The 18,178-nt window shown below is 39.5% G+C and overlaps 1 protein-coding gene across 3 annotated transcripts; it reads right to left on the reverse strand.

Moving 5' to 3' along the window:
- Positions 1-6,991: 6,991 nt before the first annotated feature.
- On the reverse strand, positions 6,992-17,367 carry vgll3 (vestigial-like family member 3). Of its 3 annotated transcripts, XM_043701179.1 has the most exons (5): positions 16,998-17,367; positions 15,092-15,332; positions 12,781-13,260; positions 8,200-8,266; positions 6,992-7,944 (listed from the first exon to the last, which is right to left on the reverse strand). In XM_043701179.1, exons 1-4 carry the CDS (start codon positions 17,109-17,111, stop codon positions 8,235-8,237), a joined length of 867 nt encoding a protein of 288 aa, XP_043557114.1. In that variant the 5' UTR covers positions 17,112-17,367; the 3' UTR covers positions 6,992-7,944; positions 8,200-8,234. The 3 variants fall into 3 exon arrangements, with proteins under 3 accessions (XP_043557114.1, XP_043557115.1, XP_043557113.1); XM_043701180.1 differs by having other exon boundaries at positions 6,992-8,266; positions 15,092-15,329; positions 16,998-17,364; XM_043701178.1 differs by having other exon boundaries at positions 6,992-8,266; positions 16,998-17,364.
- Positions 17,368-18,178: the final 811 nt, after the last annotated feature.

Below are 18,178 nucleotides of genomic sequence, written 5' to 3' on the forward strand. Positions count from 1 at the left end.
TATCACCTTCATCTCCTCCCCCACTCACCCATTGTACTCTATGCTACTCTCTCCCCACCCCCACCCTCCCCTAGCTTATCTTTTCACGCTTCAGGCTCACTGCCTTTATTCCTGATGAAGGGCTTTTGCTCGAAACGTCGATTTCAAAGCTCCTTGGATGCTGCCTGAACTGCTGTGCTATTCCAGCACCACTAATCCAGAATCTGGCTTCCAGCATCTGCAGTCATTGTTTTTACCTAATGCATCTAATACTATGGCCAATTTACCTAACATGCACATCTTTGGATTGTGGGAGGAAACCCACGCATACATGGTGAGAATGTGCAAACTCCACACAGTCGCCCGAGGCTGGAATCAAACCCAGGTCCCTGGCGCTGTGAGGCAACAGTGCTAAACACTGGTCCACCATGCCACGCATCAAATGTCTTTCCATCAATTGTCTAGCCAAGAATCTTTGCTTTGGAATAAATTGGAAGAACTTATAAATGATACTCAATCTGTTTGGCTTTGTTTTGTGGAAGCATTTACTGTGACATCAAATCCCAAAGACATCCTGTTAATTTTATCATTAATCTAAATCAAAATGCAGGTTTCAGCAATGATCTTGATCCATTTATCACTACAAAAGGATTAATTTTCCTGACAGGTCAGCTTTTCATCAATATCTTGTCTGGGAGTTTTTGTTTTGACTTGTTCATGGTATGTGAGTACCAATAGCTGGGCCAACATTTAATATCCATCCCTAATTCACCACTGGGCAGTTAAGAGTCAACCACATTGCTATGGGTCTGGAATCAAAATTAGGCCGGACCAGGTAAGGGTGGCAGATTCCTTCCCTAAAGTACATTAGTGAACCAGCTGTTTATTCTTAAATGATGATTGGCTGTGGTTATGTGGTTATCATTAGGCTAACATTATTTTTTTTTGTAACTGAACTCAGGTTCACCATTGTCCTAATGGGATTTTGAACCCATGTGCCCCTTGACATTAACCTGGGTTTTTGGATTACCACTATGCTTCCCCACAGAGTTGAAGTCTGCCGTTTGGGGACAGGAGTTGACATGAATTAGTGAGTGTAGTCACATCACATTGAGATTATTAGTCACAATTTAGAAAACAGTCAGGCAATAACTGCCAAACAAAGAACTTTCCTGAGTAGGGCTTGAACTATCCTGCCCAGGAAAGAACTTGATGCATGGATAGATACTGCATGCTCATTCTCTGTTACCAGTTAATATTTTACATATATATGGAATGTGAAACAGAAAGTCCAAAGCTGCCGAACATGTTACAGTTTGAAAAAATTTAATTACTTTGCAAGAATATTAAAATTTAAGCTTAAATGCTGCACTGGATTGAAAATATAGTAGATGCCAATTAGAAGTGGAAAGAGATCACTTCTTCAAAAGGAAATTTATTCAAATAGGATCAAAAATTAGGTGTTATTTATGATTAATACTGCACATCTACTGACCCAACAACAGTGAAGTAACAGTGATATATTTATAATTGAGGACTGTGAGTGGTTTGGAGGGGAACTGCAGGTGGTGGTGTTCCCATATGTCTGCTGCTCTAGTCCTTCTTGATAGAAGTGGGCGTGGGTTCAGAAGGAAGATGTCCCAGGATTTCTGAAGGATGTCCATCTAGTTTTAAGTTGCTAGAATGTATTCTGAGTTTAACCTATTTATTATCATGGTTGTGCCACACAACAAATTGGAGGGGTCCTAAATGTATCAATGGAATGATGTCTTCAGGACTGCTGTGAATGATTCCTTCGACCGATATTGCTTTGGTAAGAATGAAGCCAACTTATGTTTTTCCCCAATGTTTATTAGCTTAGCACTAGCCCAGACTGGCAGATTTTTCAGGTCTTAGCCAGTTTGGTTCAGAGTAGTACTTTCAAAACACCTTCAGTGATGGATATTTAAATCCCCACCCAGGGTACATTCTATGTCCTTGTGGTACTTCTTCCAAGTGATGTGCAGCATGGAGCATAACTGATTCACTTGAGAGAAACCAGCAAATTACCATCAAGAGGAGTTTTATTGGCCTGTGCTTAATTTGATACCATGAGACTGGAGTTAATGGTGAGAAATTTAAGGGCCACTCTGTCCACAACTGTGCTGCAACATTTGACGGGTCTGACTTACCAATGGGACAGGACATAGCTAGAAGTAGTACATCATTCGTGTATAAATTCTTCAGCAGAATGTAATCATTCTTTTATTTTCATTATCCATGCTCTACATCTACCACTACCATTCATTAACACATCGATAAGGGGCAGTTAAATAAGGCATTGGCCTGACTAGCCATATTTCTCCAGAGAAGAACCATCTTTCTGATTACTTTTCTTTAGTTTCATGTCTTAAAACTCTGCATTATAATGTACAGATTCCAAAGCGTGAATAAGCAAGGTTTATCTGTTCACCGCAGACTTGCTGGCTTGGATAGATGTCACCTGTCCTTCAACCCAACAGCACAAATACCAGTGTGTTCTTCAAGAAATTTAAATCTAAACCTATTTCTATAAGCTCGATTGCAATCTCCAACTAAACAAATATCTAGCTCAAACCAAGAGAAAGTGATCAAGAGCTTCCTGATGAAGAACTTATACTCGAAACTTCTACTCTCCTGCTCCTCGGATGCTGCCTGACTGACTGCTTTTCCAGCACCACACTTTTCGACTTGAGCTCAAACCAGGTGAACTAACTGCCTTTGGTAGTTCTGCTCTGGTACCACGTACCTACCATTGCGTTTGCTTAAGGCTTGTTCAGTTTGGATGTTCATTATCTGGTTCCGTATCTCAATTCTAATAAACCATTATGAATAACATTTGTTAGCATCACCAGATCCCTATAGTTATGTTTTTTTCGAATAAAAGTTAAGTTCTGCAAGTGTCTCTTCAATAATAGGTCCTGAATTTTCCGTGAAAAACACAGCTGTCATCTAGTGAAACACCTATATCTAGCCAACACAACGCTATTATGATCCCGCTTTTAATTCCATGGCTTCAAAAGCGCCAAGCTGTTGCTAATCGTTTAGCAGAAAACAGTTACGTCCAATCATTCCAGTAATAGCAAAACCTTCGAAAAAATAGTGATACAAGTTTTTAAAAAATCTGGCCCGCCATGTAACCGCAATCACCGACTATTTCATTTAAACCGTCCCTTTTTATTAAAGAGGATCATAGTAGTCCAGCCTGCAATCTACCACAGCATCTAATTAAAATATACACCTGCCCTACTTCCAACAACAGCTCAAATAGCGGTTGTAAAAACATCATCACTACTGAAGGCAGTGTTTGTACTGAGCTCTGGTGGGCTTGATTACTTAGCCGGCCACAGCTTGGATAATTGGGCACTAGTTAATGAGGAAGTTGGATCAGATGGGCGGCAAGGAGTACTTTTACTTTTGTCATCCGTGCTCTTCAGTCCACATGCTCTAACATTTGTAAATGTGTGAATGATCTGTGTGGAAGCAGGATAACAGGTTAATGAGCCCGCAGTGTCCCTCAATTAGCAGTTTGCTGCCCCTGCACAGCTCCATCGAAATGCAGTTTAATTATACACACGGCAGATATTTTAAATACTTTACACTAAATTCTCAGATTTGGACCTCACTGAAAGATACTGTATGCAGAATAATTGCAAGGCTCTGGGATCTCTCTGTAGAGCATTGTTGCAACACACTGCACCGTTTACACCGGTTACTTAGAGAGTGTCAGGAGGAAACCTTATTCATTACTTTGAATGAAGAATGAGACTAGACTATTCATTTCACAAACCACGTGCAGTTTACTCTATCATGGACCTCATTCAATTTACTTAATCTCAGGGGGCGGGGGAAAGGAGAGGTTCTGCTGCTCCGGAAAGCCAAGATGGTTAGAACATACCCCAGAACTCTCTCAACATTTAAAAAAAATCCAGATCCTGTCATTTTCAGACTACTGGTTTCATAATGGGAGCAGATGTGAATTTTAGGATTCTCCCTTCAGAAGTTAGCACTGTACCTTCTGGAATTAACTTTGTCCCTCTTCTCACACGCCCACATTGCATAGGAAAACGCCTCCATGTGTACAAGGTTAGAGATGTTTTGTTTTCATCGGCCCCAGAAAGATACATCTGCAAAACGCAGAGATTCGAACATCATGAACTCTGACTATTCTGATTTAGAAAGTCGTCATAAAGCCATTTCACAGTCGGGGTTCGTTTTTCCATGCATCACACGGATTTGTCATCCAATTGCAGTGCATGAGTTAATTTGTCTCTGGCTCACATGAGTAAACGAGAGTTCATATTAAAATAAAACGAAGAATAGCTATTGCAGCAAATCGGAAACAAAAACGTTCCAACAAAGGGCCACTGTATTCGAAATATTGAATCTATTATTTTCTCTCTCGAAGGATGCTGCCAGACCTGTTGAGTTTCACCAGCACTTGCTGTGTTTATTTCGGTTTGTAGCAGACACAGAAGAATTCCACAGCATTTCACTTCTGTTTCAGTTTGCTGATTGACACCAACTCTCCTTAATTCCAATTTTATTTCCTAGCTTTATATTTTATCTTAACACCACAACGCCTCAGACGGCATGTGCTGATGACCGCTAACGTTTTTCAATTCCACAAAAGGTCACCGAAAGGTACAAGCCACTGCCCAAAGATTCCTCCCGCAGTCTTTAATGTTGCCGGTTGCAGCCACTTCTCGGTGAAATTAACCTGCCGTGGACCACTCTGAGCATTCTGTATTCTGTGGTGAGTAAGGTAGGCGCAAACCCACCGGCGGGTCCACTATGGCCTCAATCCCCACTCGCCCATGAAGATGATATGGAGATACACCATTCCAATTTCCCTGAGTCAGATAGAATCAGTAGATACTTATAACAAGCTGTGAGTTTCTGTTGTGTCAACATATTTGTCCTGGATGTTAATGATTATTAATCGACGAAGGGATGGCACATAACGACTAAAAACGGTTTTGTAGCCAAAAAAAAAATGTAGAGGACCCGTAACCATTTCTAATCAACCTGTTCGGGCATATTATTACTCACCTCTGGAGCAAAAATAGAAATTGCTGGAAATATTCAGCAGGTCCGGCAGCATCTGTGCACAGTAAAAAGAGGTAACTACTTGGGTCGAGTGACCCTATCTCAGCACTCTCCTGGCTTAGAGGTAGGGACACTAGCGCTGCACTACAAGAGACTCATTTGGATTTTCGTACCGAACTAATTCATATTAACTACAAAGGCAAGTAAACAAACTCCATTAGAGTTCAATGCTGTCGTTGCATATTTTAAGGAGTCATTTTTAACAGCTATTTCAATTGACAAATCTTTGAAATTTAGTGATTCAGTAGCATCAGATGTGTTGATACAGCTGTTACTTTCCACAGACGGATATGGTGAAATTTCGATTATGTTACAGATTTACTCTTCAAAAATCAAGTATCCAGTGTCCAGATACCAATATAATTGTAGCCAAATCTACAAGCCAATGAAGGTCACCCCTTTAGCAGCATCGTTACACAGGAATTGATATCTATAGTATACAATACACCTGGAGAAAATCATAGCAAGTGTTCCGTGTATAGTATTGGAAAACATTTATGTAAAAGAAAGACTAAAAATTTTCTGTTGGGCTTATTGGTTGCAATCATTGACATTTTCATAATGAAAGTAATGCTTTTCAAATTTAATAATCCAATTGATTATACTTTACACAATTACATTTCAGTCAATTCATTTTTGTGTTTGTCATTTTCTGTGTGCATTGCATTGTACAAATATCTGATTTTGTTGATTCGAGTTGGTATATTCAATACCCTGTTTTCCTTTACAATTGGAAATGTGCAAACTATGAGAGAGTTCATGTGTACAACAGTACACCTAGTTATATTTAGAGTGTATTCCCTTTGGAAAGTTTCAAACGGGTTATTGCATGGGTTATGCTATTTTTGACAAGTGCCATCATTTGGGAGTTCACTCTTCCCACATCTGTCATTCTCAGAGTTTAATCCATTCTGTCTGCACTATTTGGATGCAAGATAAAAGTTGCCCATTAACACACACCATGACAGCTGCAGAAATTTTAACAGAGAACAAATTTATAACAAACTTTTTGTATGTCCCGCAGATGGTTTAAATCTGATCCATCAACAATTTCACTATTGGGTGAAATTACATTGAGTGTGGGTTCTGTACAGAGAAAATAAAAATGACTGAAGTTATTATTCTTCTAGGAATTGGCCTAATTTTGTTTATATAAATATGCAACACCTCCAAACAAGACACAATGTTTAATACTCTGTCAGTTATACCATTATGTTCTAAGATATAATCAGATAGTTAAAAATAAAACTCAGACCTCAAGAGATTTAACAAAGTATCATTATTTGCAATTTGAATTATTTACAAAGCATAAGAACATGAGTTAAAATAAAATTCTCCTTCAAACAGTAATTAAAAATCATGCAGTTGAAATATGGGTAATAGTTCCAACAAGTTTTTTTTAATTAACATCAACAATGCATTTTACAGTTTTCTGTAAGAAAAAAAAAACACCCAAACATATTCAGAGAAATTTGCCACAAAATGTTCCATTGATTTTTGCCTCACTTTATGCATTTGTAAACAGAGAATGATATATGTAACATCTTGGAAGAAATATATTCAACTCAGAATCCTGACTGCTTTTAAGAAAAGAAGTCCAAATTCAAACAGAACTTTCAAAATTGATCATAGGCAAGAATGTTACCATGTTGTACATAGTTGAGATAAAATGTGGAGCTAAAATGTCATTCATCCCGTTCAGAATGACTTAGTTTGCGTTTTAGCTCAAGCAGTTGAGTTTTGGGTGCATTATTTTATCACTAACTTTTTAATATGAATTGCTGAGTCTGGATTTTTTTTTAAAAAAAACAAAAGGCATGAATACAAACTATCACCTGATGAAGGAGCGGCACTCTGAAAGCTAGTGCTTCCAATTAAACCCGTTGGACTATAACCTGGTGTTGTGAGATTTGTAACTTTGTACACCCCAGTCCAACACCGGCACCTCCAAATCATGAATACAAACAAATGTGAAATGTTGAGTTTTATGGTTTCCTATGAATTGAGGGCAATTTTCTTCACTTTCCCAAAGCATATTTTGTACAGCCTTCATACTTGTCACCATAAGTGTTTGGTTTTTTTTATAAAAAAAATACTAAAGGGAAGAAGGTTACCTTTTTAATAGAACAAAGTATAAAATAAGGACAACCATTAATGCATTAAAAGTTCTATTGCATCTGAAAGGTGCTACATTATTTTTCTCTTTGTGGATGCCATACAATGTTCAGGATGAATGTCAAGTTTATAAAATTTACCTTATGACAATCAATTATTAAAAATTTTGAAGGAAGCAATTCTTGTAGAATCTGGATGAAAAAGACCTTGGTGTGCTAAGAAGTACCTTTTATCAGTAGAAAAATCTGCCCCCTTTTTCCCCCCTCTTTGGTTTCAAAACAATGTTGTTATCTTACTTCTACTTCTATCAATTTGTTTGCAATAAGTTGGTGGTTAAGCCAATATGCTGAATACCAACAAAATGAACATATTGCTATAGTAGACTAAAAGAAAGAACATTAAACCTGTATTCAATTTAGGACATGGTAAAAGTGCTACTGCAGTCCACAAATGATTAACTATACTTAAATTAAAAAAAAATGAAATCAAGAAAAAAAAATGTAGGAATCCCTGGAAGAGTAACATTACATTTTTAACAAGATCAGAGTAATAAACAGTTATAAAAAACTCCAATACTTCACATACTTTTAACCACAAAAATAAAAGAATTTATGTTGTGCCTAATACAATTCTCCACCCAGTGCTTCACTCTCCATAAACTTTTACTTGAAGCTGATCTTTATCCAACAGATTCTGCTAATGGTCCTGTAGAGCGATCCAATTCTACAAAAAAAACAGGCTATGACACTCTTTTCCAGATGCTGAAATTAGATAGCCTTGTTATTTCACTGCAACAATAATTGTTGATTCACTTCACCACTTTCACTTAAAATCATCATTTATTCTACAAATTTACTTTTCATTTCATTAAAACATTTTGCCAGCTTTCTCAGAGTACACTCTTATATAAACCCCGTATTTTCCATCATTACAATTTCTGAAGGTAATTGGTCAAAAGCAAATACTTTGGGTCATTACTTCAATTCCATCAGATTGCAGAGGTGAATTTTTCATCAGCCTGTGAGAGATCCACCGTACCAAAGGGCTGAAATCAATAGGAAATGGAAACATTTCGGTTACAAAAATGGTTAAAAAAAGGATAAATATGAACCATGTAAGTTCTTTGCTTTATCACCTTACTATAAGAACCAGATATCTAACTACATCACAAAACTAAGTTCTAAATATAGCTTTACAATTTACCATGATCTTAAAGTTATCTTTATTTTTAGACAAATGAAAAAGTAGTATTTGAAACCTCATTCAAGTTAATCAAACTGAAACTGTTAAAATGTTCACAGGTTAGTAAAAAGGGGGAATGCACAAAATTTTCAACTGTAATAAGAGGAAGATAATATGGTATTTTATTATGATTATGAAAAGTAATAATCCAGTATATTTATTTTAAGCTGACTCCTATTGATTGAAGTTACAACTGTAATATTAGTAAACCATGTATTTTTTGTGCAGCCTTACACCTTTGGTTCAGCACTTACAAAATTACACAATTTACTTCTGAAATGTGGCAAAGAAAGAAATACATTGTCAAAAGATTTCAGGCAAACTGTTTAGGGAAGATTCTCTATTTAGCCAGTTAAATATTTTACACAAAGGTACAGCTTAATTTTTTTAAAAAATGCTAGTAATGTAACAGTTTTGGAACACTGATTATAAATGTGTCACACAATGGTTGCACATGGAATTTCCTTAAGAGGTTCCTTCAAGAGGGATTTTACCATTTGTCCTTTCCTGTAAGATGGAACAACTAGAGGATAGCAATCACATCAAAGAATGAAAACAAGAGCTTTTAGAATGAGTCGTTAGGTTGGTCATCTCTTTTTTTAAAATCAGCAATACAGTTGCATTGACATCATTCAGCTCTTCAGTTTGTTAAAGGAGCATGCCATGATGAGAAATAAAAATGAGAGACTATGGTTTAATAAATTCCTTATTAAATAAATAGAATATGGATGGATACCATATTGCATATTTCATAATATAATTGTTTTTTTCCATTTGTGACAGCAAATTAAGAATAGAGTGTGAAAAATTAATAGTTTGCAAGCATTATAATGTTTAGGTAATAGTCCTAATTCTCAGGTGCCATACTTTATTATTTTGGGAATGCTCCAAAATAAGTCAACCTCTTTAGATTGTTAAAAGCAGGAAGCAATCCCCAAACCAATTTATTTGTTCCTTTTCCTCTAAATTAGGTTAGTTCCTGTTTTGGTGTTCACCTTTTTGGAAACACTAAGACATTGCCATCGTTTGTTGTAGATATATATTTCCAATTTTCTATTATGTCTCTCCTAAAGATAATCACATGAAGTTTGAATCATTAGCTCCTGTTAATTGGAGACAGATTTTTAAAATAATTTACAGCCATGTTGTCGCCAGTTTGAATTTACACGGCAGCCAGCTGATGTTGTATAACTTCAGATTGAGTTTCCACTGGAGCACTCATTCATTTGGTGGAAGCTGGTCCATTGGCATGCTGGTAGAGAAGGCTACCACTTCTATGTGGGAAAGGGTAGGTTCCACATTTCTGTGAAAATCCCTGTGTCGAGTTCATGCTAGATTTCCCCATGCTCCTTGGCACTGAAGACAAGCTTTTTAGCAGTCTTCCCAAGACAATGAGTACTTTGTTTTGCATCCTGATAAGTGTGTCTTCTGACTGGTACTGTATTGAAGTGCTCACTTCAAATGTCTACAGCAAACCTCACATGACCTTGCCTTCTGGCTAGCTGGCATCTTTGCCCTTTGGCAAGGCTGCAGATACTCAATCATCTTTCATGTGCTGATTGTACTTCAGCATTATCTCAATTACATGCAGTGTCAATATCGGAGCTACTGGCTGTGATTATAAAATCAAGTGACAGTATTATGCCTTCACCATGCTGTGCTTTAACTGCTTGGACAATTTGCATGTGATGGACATCTGAAAGATAAAGGCATGCAGGTAAGGGTTGGTATGGGAAGTGGGGGTGGATGTGAGATAGAATGTGCATGTTTACACCATCTGTGACTCTTAAATCAAAATAAAAAAGAGTGGGATAAGGATTTGGTAGGATGTGAGAAGGAGGATTAGTTGCGTAGAGATCATCTTTGATGGTTTCAGCCGTTCAGTTGGCATCAAGATTTTGATGGCGATTTAAAAGTGTCAGAAGCTCCTACTGTCATTATTGACTATAACATTTGAAAATGTCTCATTAACCTTATTGATTCAGATGGGGCTATTGAACTTTTTAGTCTACATTCATATCCTTGTCCTTGCATTGCCCTCCACACCTATATATTCTAATGGATGGCCTGATACCTGCTTGTTCCCAAGTCCCTCTAAAATGGGAGACAGGTTGGGAGTAGATAAGGCGGCAGTTTGTCGGCCACTTGTTGCATTTAATAGTGTCCCTATAGCTTCAAGCACATCAGCAAAAGATCAAACATTCAGCCCAGTACATGTTTGGTAGTAGAAACAGTCAAGGGCTCCAGTCACTAAAGATAGTCGGGGCTCTGGTTATTGGAGACATTAATATTTGGTGTATTCAGGAAGGGGAGAGTCTGATTTGGTGCAAATTCCAGGTTTCAGACTGACAAAGTTATGGATATCAGAAATGGTCTGGTTACAGAAAGGGTTTTGAAAACAAAAATAGAATAACTGTGTTAAGCCTGGTAGACTATATTCATATACAAATACTTTGAGCTATTGTCATTGAAGTCGATAAAGTTCAGGTGGAAAATGTAAGATTTTTTCCTTAGGTTGGGAAGTTGCTAGTGATACACTATAAATTTTAAAACAGACGTCAAGTGACCAAGGTAAGTTAAGAGAATTTTATTTTTCATTTGACAGTAGATGGGGCAGAGATTAGAGAAGAAATATGGATAATATTTCAAAGGAAGAAAGATTCTGGACAATAGAGAGACAGGAGGGAATGGGATTCATTTTGGATTGCTCTAATGAAGAGCCAGAATTGTCTCAGTGGGCTGAATAATCACTGTGGGGAAACTTTCATTGTTCATACTCATTAATTTCCACCTTTGTTATTTGTCTTGCTGCAGTTACAAATATTTAAATGCTATTGTTAACAATTAAATTCAATATGTTTAAATTTATACATTCCTGGTCAAATGTCAACAGAAAATTAATAAAAATCAGAGTCATACAGCACAGAAACAGAAACCCTTTGGACCAACTCATCTATGCTGACCAAGTTTCCCAAACTAAACTAGTCCCACTTACCTGAGGTTGCCCCATATCCTTCTCAACCTTTTTCTTATTCATTTACCTACCCAAATGTCTTTTTAAAAGGTTGTAACTGCACCTGCATCCACCATTTTCTCTGGCTGCTCATTCCACATATGAACATATCTGTGTGAAAAGTTGCCCCTCCGGTCCCTTTTAAATCTTTCTCCTCTCACCTTAAAATTATGCCCTCTAGTTTTGAATTCTAGAGAGAAGACCTTTGCTATTCACCTTATCATGTCTGTCATGATTTTATAAGCCTTCATAAAGGTCAACCCTCAACCTCCTACACTGCAGCGAAAAAAGTCCCAGCTTATCCAATCTATCCTTATAACTCAAACTCTCCAATCCCGGTAATACTTTGAGTCTTTTCTGCATCCTCTCCAATTTAAAAATATCCTTCCTATAGCAGTGTGAGCAGAATTGTACACAATATTCCAAAAGTGGCCATACCAATGTCTTGTACAACCTCAACATGACATTCCCAATTCCTACATTCAATGATCTGAGCAATGAAGGCAAGCATGCTAAACACCTTCTTAACCATCCTGTGTACCTATGATGAGGGTGATAGTCTAGTGGTATTATCATTGGACTGTTAATCCAGAGAGCTTGGTAATGTTTTGTGACCCAGATTTGAATCCCCCCCATATGGTGGGATTTGAATTCAATAAAAATCTGGAATTTAGAGCCTAATGATGACCATGAACCATTGCTAATCATTAGAAAAACCCATCTGGTTCACTAATGCCATTTTAGGAAGGAAACTCCCATCCTTACCTGGTCTGGCTTACACTCCAGACCCACAGCAATGTGGTTGATTCTTAACTGCCTTCTGGGCAATTGGGAATGGGTAATAAATGTTGGCCGAGCTGGTGATTCCCACATCCTGTGAATGAATAATAAAAGAAAAAAAAAGTGTTCCTGAACTCCTAGGTCTCTCTGTTCGAGGAGACAACTCAGGGCCCCTACATGTCCTGCCCTTGTTTGTTTTACCGAAGTGAACCCTCAGCTCATGGGCCAAACTGATCAAGATCATTTTGTAATCTTAAAAAATCTTCTTTACTGTCCTCTATGCCACCAGTTTTAGTATCATCTATAAACATACTAACCACGCTTCCTAAATTCTCATTCAAATTGTTTATATAAAATTAGACCCAGCACTAATCCCTGCAGAACACTGGTGGTCACAGGCCTTCAGTCCAAAAAATACTTCCAAAGTGATATTCTTCTTTGAAGTAAAAACACAAATCTTTTCAAAACGCTGTTGCCATTATAGCCTGCACTAACAATTGCCAGAAAATAAAAATACTGCTCACCTGTGTCAAAATTTACGGCTTGTGCCATCTCAAGAGTTCCATGAAAGGCTCCAGCCCAAGACGAACCAGCAGCAGGGTCTGTCTTTGTGATTTCACCAGGTGTTGTGGTAATCCTAGCAGCTCTCACTGATGGTACCAATAATGACCCATAACGTGGGTCTAAATGTGGACTGTGATGGTGGGTGTGGGCATGTGGATGATGCATATGTGGGTAAACCTCATGAACAAGTGGATAGCTGGAACTCCCTTGTGATGACAATGTGTAGGGCCACGGCTCAACATTGGATGGGGGAGCACTGGATTGGTGTAGTCCATGTCCTGGCCAAGCCATGGGATCTGGGGAATGAAACACACTCCCAGTTGCAGCAGAGATATCGGGGTGACTCGCACTCAGAGCTGGAGGTGCTGGGGCTTGGTAAGTGCTGCTCCAGAAAGAAGCAGGGAAATTGTTCTTCTGATTTGTAGAAAATGGCAGTCCTTCTGAAAAGGAAAGGAAAAATAATTAATATTTACTTTGAATTAGTATTTGTAAAATGCTGCAATACATATAGACTAAATGCATACATTTACATAGTGACTGCAAATCCTTCCCGTATCAAATAACTATCTATATTACTGTGCAAGAGATAGCAGATTTAAAGAAACAGCTAATGTAATCATGTAGTCATGGAGTTGTACAGCATTGAAACAGACCCTTCGGTCCCTCATCCTTCACAATAGAAAGACGCAAAAGGTCTGGTAACATCTATAAAGAGGGAAAGTTAGGGTTTTTTTTAGACCAATATGAATTGAAGAGCAATTATTTATTCTTTATTCTGTTCAAAAATGTGTGTGGGTGGGGGAAGAAAAGTGGAACAGCAGGAAAGTTCAAGGAAAGGGCAGAGGTGGAGAGAGCTTAGAAATCAAAAGTGCTATGGACCAAAAAGCAAAGTGGTAATGGTTGTGGTTTGTGAGCAAAGGATCGGTGTTAAAGGCAGAATAAAAAGCAACTGTGACTGCAACCAAAAATACGAACGCAAGATACGGGCATTGCAGCGGGGGACGGTCGGGGTGCAGCGGATATCAGAATGGGGAACAGAGTTCATGCTCGGAAGTTGTTGAGCTTCATGTCCAGTTCAGAGGCTGTGAAATGTCTAACCGGAAAAGGAGACGCTGTGAGACCAGATTTGTTAACAGGGGAACAAAGTGGTGGATCTTGAAGCGACAGATGACCAGCAGGTCAGGATTACCTTCATGATAATCAACTAAGCAAAAATGAAAAAAAGTGCGTTCAGAAAAAACGCAAAGGCCATTTAATATGACTAGATTCTTTAAGAAAATAGGAATTGACATGAAGTACTGTGCTCGTCCAGGCGCTGTGAGCCTTCTCTCAAGATCTCTGCAAGTGGATTACTCAGCCAGCGAGAAATTAATCTTGAGGAAAACAGCATCTGAAAATTCACTGGAATATCTGGTAACAGAATCGGTTCCGAGCCAGATATCTTTATTTCCCCTAACGGTTTGGCAAACACTTTTTAACCTTCCCCTCTCTGTAGTGGGAGTGTTATTTTAATTTGTGTGTTCTGAACCCAGTTTTCCCCATTTTTATTCACTGACATCTTGTTAAAATTGCAAATATTCCAGCAGACTCTGTTGCGACGCATTGAAAACCCAAACCGGTTGGATTTAGTGATGGAGAGCAGTGGGTGGACAGGGATTCACAGCAGCTGCTGCAATATTGGGAAAAGAGGCTTCGTGCAGTAATGTGCAGTTCCAATGCATCACAGAGGTGATGAAATAAACAAAAAAAAAGGGTAAATTCGCCGAGGGTTGGATTTCATAGAAGGATAAGGCAGCTTTGTGGACAGAAGCCGTCAGTATATTTTGTCCTTTAGCAAGTTTGCAGAATACACAGTGGGTTTCTGTAAAGAAACGCGGAATTGTGCACTTAAACGGTAAAGGCGAGAGAAAATCCGAAATGTGATCTCTCTGAAAATCGTTGGACGGGTATTTATCCTTCGAAGTATGGAGTGTAGAGCATGAATTTGACCCATTGCAACTGCCTACCTGTAAGGTGTATGAAATTACAAATGATAAACGACAATTAAAAAAAAATCGCTGTATATTTGATCGGAGCGAGTAATAAAGTTCAAATATTGCCCGTCGGTGACATTTCCCTTCTCCGAATGTAAATGGGATGTTTCCTCTCCTGAAGTGGAGTGCTTAGTGCGTGTGCACTAAGTAAACGCCCTCAGCATTTCCTCATTGACCAATAACGTCCCCAAAAATCAGCTGGGGATTCACTAAAGTTTCCAGGAGTAGTTTTCCCTACCTTTCCAGGCGGCGCTGGAAGAAGCCAGCGGCTTGGAGTTGCGGTTGTCGCTGGGGAAGTTGCTCAGGGCCCGGCTGAAGTGTTCGTCGACCACGGCGCCGATGTCCCCCTGGAAGTAGGTGAGCAGCACGCATCTGGAACTGATGTACTCGGCCTCAGGGGCTTGGTCCTTTTCACCCTCTTTGCTTTGCGAGTTGTTCTCCGTGGACTCCTGCATCTTGCTGTACAGGGCTAACTTCTGCTGCAAGGAACAAGTGGCAGATCAGACTCAATTTAATCTCACAACAGCAACACGGACAAGACACGCAGATCCCCTGTTTGAGAAGCAAGTTGTATTTACTGCACCCTCCACTGCAGCGAGTGAGCGAGCAAGCTCGGTCTTAATTCTAAAAAAAAATACAAGAATCAACTGTCACGCCAGAAAACATTCGCATTAATTTCACTGGAAAGTTTCGTAACAGGAACTTCGCTCACATTCTGAGAAGGGTACAGACAAACATATGATCCAAACTTTTAGACTAAATTCTCTATTCCAAAATGTCAGTGAGATGACAGTGCTTGCTGAACGGAATATTATCAGAATGCTATTTTTATATCGTTAATATTAAACACGATCTATTTATTAACAGAATATATATAGACTAGTCCGCTTAAGAAAACGCTATCATGTAGCTCATGTGTATAGTGTACAAAAGATAAAAGAAAAATCAAATCAGGGACCCTCAAGTCACAGGGAACCGCCAGACCGCCAAGATTTCAAATCCTCTCTCCCGTTCATTTCCAAGGGAAAAAATTTCTGTTCATTGTTGCTGTAATATCATTCCCCACAATATCCCTTGAAAATGTCGCTTTCCCACGGTTTATTACTGCGGTCTAGCCTGTCTGCTTGCAGAACTATTCACATCTTGAATGAGTTTAGCGTGGCATTATATAGTTTATTCAATACACATTATCCAAATCACTTTGCACTGCGGTAAATTACAGCGTTATCTTAATTCACTTGCTCCATTCACGTGTGTTCACCACTTGCATTAATTGGGGGTTTTTTCATAAGGATATTTTTTTCTTGTACTTCTGTCCAGCGATATAATTGTCCATTGATTTGATATCTGCTCCGAAAGAAATTCGAGGGGCCTTAAAAAAAAGGCAGCGAAAAAGTCAACGTTAGATCCGAGAGAGAATCCCGTTGGATTTGAAATGTTTCTATCTTCACGGATGCTGCCAGACCCGGTGATATTTTCAATAACTCTCTGCTTATATTTCAATAGTTAGGCAGTTGTAAGCTGGCAAGTGAGGGGCAAATATTAATTGGGTGGCGCATTTCCAACGTTATTCCGTTGTAATTTAGTACCACACCATTCAAATTTGGCCATAAACTCCAAATCTCTCCTTTTGCATTGAACGTAAGGTTTTGTTTTATTAACCAAGGCTGTGAGAATGTGCTGTCACAGTGCATCAGATAATAAATAAGTTTCGTTTTCTGTTTAAATGGTCGGCTCGGAGATGACTTCAATATAAATTGGAGGGTCTCATGCTGACAATTGGATATTTCTCTTCCTAGAAATGATGTATCCTCGACCTGTGTGCGAGGGAGTGCTGCGAAGCCAACTCTGGGAGCTTACACCGCTCCGGCTCTCGGGCTGCTATGCAGAGAATTTCAGAGCGAGTTGGTCAGACATATCCAAGAGATCGCGTCATGTGTTGTCAAACGGAATGAAGAAACCACAACGGAATTTGACAGCTGACTTGTAGCCAGTTTACAAGGCAGCTGCTAATTCGCCTCTTGTCCAATTCCTCCCCCACCACCACCACCACCCAACCAACTACACACACCCAAAGCCTTCACCCATGTTTGTCTCAATCAGATGTCAGTCAGACTTTGGCATCTGTTGTTCTTCCCCCTTACCTGCTGAGAGTGATGATGACGGTAACAGGCTGCGGTGTACGCGGCTGCAGCGGCTGCTGGCAAATACTGGTGGGCTCCATAAGACTGATGGTATCTAACATCCAGACAACTCATGACCGAGCATTGACGGTGCGGGCTGGGTTAAAGGGGATCTTACGCGGGGCTAGTCCCTTGCATCCTGACTTTATAAACGCTCTCCGGACTGAACAGGCAATTGAGGCGATTTGCATGAAGATAATGCGAGGCCCCCTCCACCTGGTGCCGGGACTGGGGGAGAAAGTTTTTTTTTGTGGGAGGGGGGTGTCAAGCGATTGATCGGAACATCAGCAACTCCGCCCGCATCCAGGGGATTGGACCAGGCACAGCCCTCCCTCCTTTCTCCCATTGGACAGACCACCAGCAAGTACCACCCACTCCCGACCCCTCAGTCGATTTGAAATTCCGTTCCTTTCCTTTCAATCTTTCATCCTTTAACTTTTATAACGTGTGCAAATCACCGGGCCAAATACGCTGGACCTGTTTTAAATGTCCAGAAAATACTGTTGGTATTTATCTCATGAAGGTTTCCCCAGACAGCAGCTGGGTGTAGTTGGGATAGAGACAAGGTGAACGCTTTCCGCTGAGGTTTTAGGGCAATTTGAGAAATGCTGTGACCGGCACCTGCAGAGTGCATCACTGACTCTGAACACTGCCAAATCTGGCAATCGGTTTTGCAGTGTCCTGCTACACTTATCGAGCATTTGGACACTTAGTGTCGACTAATACCCAACTCAAATTCATAGAATCTCGACAGCGTGAAAGCAGGCCATTGGTCAGACAGACCCTCCTAAGACCATCCTACCCAGACCTACCCCTATCCTATTCCTGTAGCCTTGCATTTCCCCTGGTTTATCCACCTACCTTGTACATCCCTAAACACTATGGCCAACTAAGAAAGGCCAATCCACCTAACCCGCACATCTTTGGACTGTGGAGGATAGATAGGGAGAGAACATGAAAACTCCGCCCAGACAGTGGCGAAACAGAATCAAACCCAGGTCCCTGGTGCTATGAGGCAGTGAGCCACCCTGCAATCCTTTTTATTTGCAATAAGATTGATTTGTAATAATGCTGCACCTCACACTCATTTGTGTGCTTGGCTTCACCTCGAATTCAAACAGTGTGTCTTCATGTCCCACTTC

Source organism: Chiloscyllium plagiosum, chromosome 12 (assembly GCF_004010195.1).
Source record: "Chiloscyllium plagiosum isolate BGI_BamShark_2017 chromosome 12, ASM401019v2, whole genome shotgun sequence".
Lineage (NCBI taxonomy): Eukaryota > Metazoa > Chordata > Chondrichthyes > Orectolobiformes > Hemiscylliidae > Chiloscyllium > Chiloscyllium plagiosum.

What these genes read in the sequence shown, in the direction of transcription:
- vgll3 (XM_043701179.1), bottom strand. Translation starts at nt 17,111, where the DNA reads ATGAGTTGTCTGGATGTTAGATACCATCAGTCTTATGGAGCCCACCAG. An exon ending in GTCATCATCACTCTCAGCAG is followed by an intron (nt 15,333 to 16,997) that starts GTAAGGGGGAAG and finishes TGTTCCTTGCAG; the next exon opens with CAGAAGTTAGCCCTGTACAG. An exon ending in TTCCAGCGCCGCCTGGAAAG is followed by an intron (nt 13,261 to 15,091) that starts GTAGGGAAAACT and finishes TTTCCTTTTCAG; the next exon opens with AAGGACTGCCATTTTCTACA.